This window comes from Solanum stenotomum, chromosome 12 (assembly GCF_019186545.1).
Source record: "Solanum stenotomum isolate F172 chromosome 12, ASM1918654v1, whole genome shotgun sequence".
Lineage (NCBI taxonomy): Eukaryota > Viridiplantae > Streptophyta > Magnoliopsida > Solanales > Solanaceae > Solanum > Solanum stenotomum.
The window spans coordinates 47,697,096-47,705,236 of NC_064293.1; the positions used below are offsets into that span (position 1 = coordinate 47,697,096).

An 8,141-nucleotide genomic window follows, 5' to 3' on the forward strand; every position below is an offset into this window, starting at 1 on the left:
TATATGAAAAATCTGTTGATCAAAATAGTCAGATTGACAAAAAACTGGACACATAATAAACACACCATTAATAGAAATGGTAGCATCTATAACTAGAGTGTTCAAGTTTTGATAAGACTAACTCAAATGTTATACATCTTCCGCAGAATGTACATCTTAAAAGTTTTTGCCCTCTAAAAGTTTCAAACAAATGAGAAGTAATCCAAGAATTACTAAAGTCCAGTTGGTGCTAAAAGTTGTCGACAGAGAACAATTTATTCCAGAACAGTGGTATACAATGAAGAAGCTAACCATTTTATCTCCCTTAGTCAACAACAAACCACTATGCAAAGACCAACGAAGCAAACTAGAAAGGTGAACTCTATTCCAGTGGATGGGAATCCTCTTGATCTGTCTCTTTATCACTCTGAGAGGCAACCGACTGGTCTGAGTCAGAGTTTTCTGCAGTTATAGCGCCTGTGCTATCATTATCTTGGTTACCAAAGATATACGAAAATGATAGTGGATTATACGTGGAGCTTGCCTTCTTCAGTCCCTGAATAGCTTTGATTGCCGCAAGTGTACTTCGATATATATCCACATTTTCTTCCCCAAGTGGCAATGCTGGAGAAACATTTGTAGCATAAGAAGTAGTTCCTCTCTTCGGCTCTTCTGCAGTAGCATCTGATTCTACAACTTCTGCTTCCAAAGGAAATAGGAGCTCGAGATTTTCCTCACACTCACAGACTAATCTATTTAGAGGCTCAGTTGTAAAGAAGGGCTGATCAAGAGCAAGTTGTGTGAAAGGAAGACGCAACAATCTCCCAGTTCGTTTATCAAACTTCTTCAAAATCTTAACAAGACCTAAGGGAATAAAACAATTTGTTATAGAAAGTTGATGTTGCACAAAATTTAAGCAAGACTCTACTTGAAGTTGTTATTCAGCTAAAACAAGAGCAATACGACACTTGAAACACAAATGCTTGAGCAATTGTAACTGGCTAACTGATATCACAATATATGCTTAAAATAGAGTGTAAATGCTGTGGTACCTGCAAAATTTAGAGAGCTGTAATTTTTAAGAAGAACCATCTCCCCGTGTATAGCAACAAAGTCTTTACGTATACCCATCACTTCATCACTAAATTCACTGTCTTTTGTGAGAACTCCGTCTTTGCCACTCTTCTCCTTCACTCTTTCAATCCGTTCCTTCAATTCCTGGTATAGAAATAGATGAGATAGGATTAATTCACATACCAAAGACAATTACAATTGATACCCACATATTTGAATATTTATTTATATTTCCACGTCTAATTTTTACTTGCTTACTCTAGGGCATATTTTCTTGAACCCGTCCTTCCCAATCCTACCTCTCCAAGACTAAGAAAAAGAGAAAGAGAATTAAAAATTTCCACTTTCAGGCCCCTTCTGGAACTCCATCAGAGAAATCGGTCCAACTCCAAATGAAAAAAAGCTCCCTTGATAAATTCAAGGGAAAATGGACAAGTACCCCCCTAGACTATGACCGAAATCCCAGAGACACACCTTAACTAAACTAAGGTCCTATTACCCCCCAAACCCATTTTTTTTTGTAATTTTGTGCACCTTTTTGGCTTACGTGGCATCCAAATATCTCCCACGCGCCTCAATTGCGTGGAGTTACGGAGTGTGCCACGTAAGACAAAAGGTGTACAAAATTACAAAAAAAACAAGTTCGGGGGTAATAGGACCTTAAGTTAGTAAAGGTGTGTCTCTGGGATTTCGGTCATAGTCTAGGGGGTACTTGTGCCTTATCCCTAAATTCAAACCAAAATATTTTTCCTTATTCCCCATCTACCAACACAATTTTTTTTTTAAATGGACGCCACAAGGGAATGTCATCCTCCACGGCATAACAACAAATTCAAAAAAGAATGAACTTCTAAATATCGTATATTGCATAACTCATTTCACCACCATACAATCCTAATACAAGACTAAGATAGCTGTCAATCTTCCACCCAAGGCATGAAACAGATAAAAGTAAAGTTCAACTCCCTCCCTTCCAAATTTCATCGAATTCTGATTAGTACAAATAAAATAGGGGGGAAATGCTCCTTATGATATCCCACATGCCGTTGTCAAGACCAAATCTCAGCCTATGCATGATTCAGATAAAGTGTTCATCATTCATTAAAATTTGACAACTTATACAAAGGTAGCATTATGGAGACTAAGAGACCCAGCTTAATCAAATTAAGAGGGAAAAGTAAGAAATTGACAGTCATTAGCTATAGGAGCCTGCAAACGAGAAAAGTGATAAAATAACTAATAACTCGTTCCCAAACAAGTTGGGGTCGACTATATAAATCCTCTAACAATGATTCTCCTTCTCCATTGGAATTCATATCAAGTCAACCTTAGCAGAATAAAAAAAAAAAAAATAAAGAGTATTAAATGTTCTCTATAACTTCAACTAGTAAAATATTCATTCCAATTAATTGATGCTCATGCAAATGATAAAAGACAGGCTATAAGTAGAAATAATCTCGCAAATAGCACATATTTTTCACCTTGAGTGCTTTTTATCTCCACGAAGAATGCTTCGATTTAAATTTTAAATGCTAATCTGTCACCCTAGAATAGTTCTATACAAAGCATAAAAGTTGATAGATGCAGCCTTTTCCCATAATTAAATAAAGTATTTACCTTATCAAAAAAGTTGATAGTTGCAGTTTTTAACTCAACCATTTTTTGCTCAACTTTAATGTATGGAAGCAAACTTGTGCATTTAATTTGCCAGTACAAAGTATCCAAGGATCAACTAACTAGTAGTAGTGAATCAAAAAAAATAATCTGCTAGACTACCACTAGCATCAACTGTTAGACTCATTGCTAACTCCTACTATGTGTAGTTTAAACAAATAGAGTATAACTTAAGCCATCAGACCATTGATCCGCCCAGCTATTAATTAAGAATGATGATTTTTAGGGTTGCTAGTATGTTCATGTGTTAATTGTCTTAAGTATATTGAACTTCACCACAATGAAAGCAAGGGTTTTAAATTTCATATCTTGTACTTGTGCACTAGCTACAACCAAAGAAGCAAACTGTACAATATAGACAGTTTAGGTGTGCACTAGCTACAACCATTGTGACTGAAGTCATATGCAAGGTCAACTCTATATTCAATATTTAGGTGTCTATCTTACTTAATAAACTGGTTGTGCCCACAGGAGATGCATGCTTATTAACAGACAAAACTTGCAGTTGAAAATAGCACAATGAACCGGCAGTTGTGGGACAAGAGAATAAACCGTCAAACCCTTGTCAAACTGGGCAGTAATCATACAACAACGATGAAACTAACTGGCAGCACCATCAAATTTGGAGGAACTTTTCTTAGGCAATCTACGTTTAGGGATGCCCTGTTGTACCTATATGCAACACATGATGATGACATGGAAGTTCCTCCTTCCAAGTCCTTTTTCTATTTCTTTTTCTGGGAGGGGGATGAGGGAACCATATGAGTGGCTTCATCAAACAAGTCAGTGATGCACTGGTTCACTCTTACAATTTTCTGTCTTTGGTGCTGAAAAATACTTAACATTTGGGACAACAGTCATTTTCTGAAGAATCTGATCATGCAAGTTCGCAATTCCCGACTTCTAGTGGTAATTGATACTAAACCCATGTCAATGAAGTGACCTAGTTTTTTTCTCCTTCGACCAAAATAATGTTTATATTTCCTAAGTGAAAGTTTTGTCTACCGGAGTCAAATTAATATAATTAATTACTACGTTATACTAATTCAAACTTAATGCACATCTCACCTTTTTTTTTGTCAGGTAAGGTGGAATTTCATTAAAGTTGCATCTGTAGATGCTGAAGGCAACCTTAATGTGCATCTTACTGCTAATCCTTCCATATTATCAAATGGCAGGCAAATGTTCTAAACCCGATTTGAGATTTTTTGATCGATGAATTGACTGGCTGTTTGTACGCTATTTAACTACATAAATCAAGGTGGGTTATTCTGTTGATTAAGCACCTAAGAGTTGGCCAAGTAATCAAAGAAGTGGATGAACACCTTGGAGAGACTAGAGTTTAAATCCCAGTTAAAAAAAACTAGGTGATTTTTCCCATTTGTGATCTGCAAAAGCATTGATGGTTAGAGTTAGCTATACCTATATTGGTGGGAGGTAGTAGGAACTCGGTAGAATCAAGGTGGTCATAAATCGGCTCGGGACCACCGTTATAAGATTGAAAATAACGTAGTTCGTGTTCATTATGACAGGAGTATTATAATTTAAGATATGTAGGGTCATTTTCTTAAAATAGTTTAACAAGTTGGAAAGACACTAAGGTGGAATATACCATCAATATACTCTTATGCTTCAGCTTAACTAAGAATATTCTCCAGGTAGCTCCTGTGATACCTTCTCCTTAACCACTTATTTATTTGTTTTTGCATATATCTGTCTCCTCTCAGCTTGCTGCAGCTATTAAGTTCTTGTCAACCCTCTCAAATTCCTCATAATCTCATTTACATTTACTTCCCTCCTTTTGTACTTCAACTACCGTCATCAATTTCCACAATTGCAATTGCCCTGCTTTTATACTTTCACAAAATTCCAGCCAAATGCTGCATTCAAACTATTATATGTAGCACCAGATGAAACCTTAAAAATCTCTTCATCGAGTGATTTCTTCCATCTGCCAAGTCTTGGTGGATAGAGTTATCCCGTACTTATGTTGTTAGAATATAGCAAATACCGTGAAATTAGTCGTGATGGCACAAGTTGGACCACCACATTTGTCAAGAATATAAAGTCTCTCCATTCTACTCATCATACTCTAGAACAACATTGCAACAAGCAGTACAAGTAAACCCCTGCATCACAACTTTCATGATCCGCCAAAAGTTTAAATTAATAAACAATTAATGGAAATTACATTAAAAGTTGAAATAATCAGCAGTACAGATCACAGATAATCCTTGTGCAATGTACAAGATTAATGTGGTAAAAAATATGCATCAATCAAGAATTCAGATAAAATTCCAAGAAATTGGGTGTAGCAGAGTCATATGGCCGGCCCCAATACCAGACCTCTAGAGTTCTAGTGATAATTGATACTAAACCTGTGTCAATGAAGTGACCTAAATTTTTTTTCTCCTTTGACTAAAATAATGGTTTATGTTTTTGTAAGTGAAAGTTGTCTACAGAACTCAAATTAATATAAATTATTACTACATTATAATACTTCAAACTTAATGTGCATCTCCCCTTTTTTTTAAAATCAGATAAGGTGGAATTTCATTAGAATTTCATCTGTAGATGCTGAAGGCAAACTTAATGTGCATCTTACTGCTAATCCTTCCATATTATCAAATAAATAGAAGGCAAATATTTTAACCACTCTTTGACCAAAATCAACATAACAGTTTGTTCAAACATGTTATATTAAGTATTACAATAAAAAGGACCTGAATAGAGTAGAATGGTATAAGAGGATTCATACACCTGATCTGAGATAAAGAAATAGTTGTTTGATTGATGGATAGATAGATTGGCTGTTTGTATGCTATTTAACTACATAAATCAAGGTACGATGTTTTGTTGATTAAGCACCTAAGAGTTGGCCAAGTAATCAAAGAAGTGGGTGAACACCTTGGAGACTAGAGTTTAAATCCCAATAAAAAAAACTAGGTGATTTTTCCCATTTGTGATCTGCAAAAGCATTGGCAGTTAAGAGTTACCTATACCTATATTGATGGGAGGTAGCAGGAACTCGGTAAAATCAAAGTGGCCATAAATCGGCTCGGGACCACCGTTATAAGATTAAAAATAACGAAGGTCGTATTGATTATGACAGAAGTATCATAATTTAAGATATGTAGGGTCATTTCTTAAAATAGTTCAATATGTTGGGAAGGCACTAAGGTGGAATATACCATCAATATACTCTTATGCTTCAGCTTAACTAAGAATATTCTCCAGGTAGCTCCTATGATACCTTCTCCCTGACCACTTATTTATTTGTTTTTGCATTTATATGTTTTCCTCTCAGCTTGCTGCAGCTATTAAGATCGTGTCACCCCTCTCAAATTCCTCATAAACTCATTTACATATACTTCCCTCCTTTTGTACTTCAAATACCGTCATTGATTTCCATAATTGCAATTGCCCAGCTTTATACTTTCACAAAATTCCAGCCAAATGCTACATTTAAACTTTTATGTGTAGCACCAGATGAAACCTTAAAAATCTCTTCATCGAGTGATTTCTTCCATCTACCAAGTCTTGGTGGATAGAGTTATCCACCAATTATGTTGTTGGAATATAGTAGATACCGTGAAATTAGTCGTGATGGCACAAGTTGGACCACCACATTTGTCAAGAATATAAAGTCTCTCCATTCAATTCATCATACTCTACAACACCAGTCTAACAAGCAGTACAAGTAAACCCCTGCTTCACAACTTTCCTTTTTTGAAACTGGTAACTTTGTAAATGCTTCACAACTTTCATGATCCGTCAAAAGTTTAAATTAATAAACAATTTGTGGAAATTCAATTGTAAGTTGGAATAATCAGCAGTACAGATCACATCACAGATAATACTTGTGGAATATACAAGATTAATGTGATAAAAAAGAATATGCATCAATCAAGAATTCAGATAAAATTCCAAGAAATTGGGCGTATAGCCGGCCGCAATTAGTTTTGATTGATTGACCTACGTATAGAGTAGCGAAGAAGAAAAGAAACCTGTAATCGAATAATAAATTCCTCCTCTTTATCGACATAGAAATCGTTGAATTTGTCAAGTTCCTCATTGAGAATTCTGACGAACCAGTCCTGCAAGTGCGGCGGAGGATTGTCACCGCCGTCGGTAGGTGGAAGGTTCTTGAGAAGCTTCTTGAGGGGTTTGTAACACAAATACTTGTCCCTCCATTCGGGTAGGGTTTCTTCTAAATGCGTTGTAAACTCTTTCCCGAATTTCATAACAAGAATTAATCAAATCAATTTCACTGATAATTTCCCTTTTGGGTCTCTGGATGTTATCATGTGATAAAGAACAAAATAAAATTTATTTTTTTATTATAAGATCAGGGGATATCAGTAATGGTAAACGCAGAGATTATAATATAATTTTTTATTTTTTATTTCTAAGAATATATATATAGTCCAATGAAGATAACTATGAATGCTACGCATATGCGAGAAGTAGTAGGAAAGTTGCAGGCTTGCGATGGAGTTGGGAATCTTTTGTTTACAGAATAATATTGTGTTTCTCTTATTTGTAAAGGTAACAAAACGCAGAATTGCAAACGCTTTGTAGTCAACTTGGGCATTTCATAATGGCTTTTTATGTGCATCAAAGGAATATAAATGGAGATTCAATTCAAGCATTCTCTTGCCAACTTTAGCTAGTCAGGAGAAATGAATAAGGTGTAAAATTGAATTTAGACCATCAATCAATATAGTTACTTATTGAAATTTTAATGGGGGGAGTGAATTTCATGGTAGGAATTAAATTTAGATAGTCAATCAATTGAATTACTAAGATTTTCAAAGAGGTGGATTTCAAGGCAACAATCTAATTTAGACAATCAACCAACTGAATTATTAAGATTTCAAATGAATGACAAAGATTACTCTATATTTAGTTTGATGCATGTATTAATACATTAGTATATTTATAGTAATTCAAAATATATATGATATATTTTTATCATTTCATAAAATAGAATGAATTAAATTAATGAATAAGTTATTATCTAATTACTATATGTTTTTTTTTCAGATCAAAATAGTTTGAACGGTAACACACAGTCAACTCCTCTACCTTAAAATATTTTTTCCCAATTTCATTTGTCTTTTAATTTAATATTACAAGTGGGGTTTTTTCCTCATTTATTTGAGAAATTAATTAATAGCAAGCTTCCAACAATCAGTTTAATGGTTATCTAGTGTTGCTAAGCCTCGTATTTAAAAGCTAAAAAATCTTTTATATTTTATACTAAATCAATGAATATATAATATGCATTTGAATAAATATAATTATCATTTAATCATGAATAATTAATTTATTTAATCATAGTAACTTGAATTAATTTGGTGTTTCCACCAAAAAAAATAAAATAAAAAATTGGTGTAAATATTCAATACGAT

General features: G+C 34.3%; 1 protein-coding gene across 1 annotated transcript; it reads right to left on the reverse strand.

Annotated features, from left to right (window-relative positions):
* Positions 1-108: 108 nt before the first annotated feature.
* LOC125848778 (SPX domain-containing protein 4-like) lies at positions 109-7,080 on the reverse strand. Its single transcript, XM_049528712.1, has 3 exons — positions 6,735-7,080; positions 1,032-1,197; positions 109-843 (listed from the first exon to the last, which is right to left on the reverse strand). Exons 1-3 carry the CDS (start codon positions 6,969-6,971, stop codon positions 362-364), a joined length of 885 nt encoding a protein of 294 aa, XP_049384669.1. The 5' UTR covers positions 6,972-7,080; the 3' UTR covers positions 109-361.
* Positions 7,081-8,141: the final 1,061 nt, after the last annotated feature.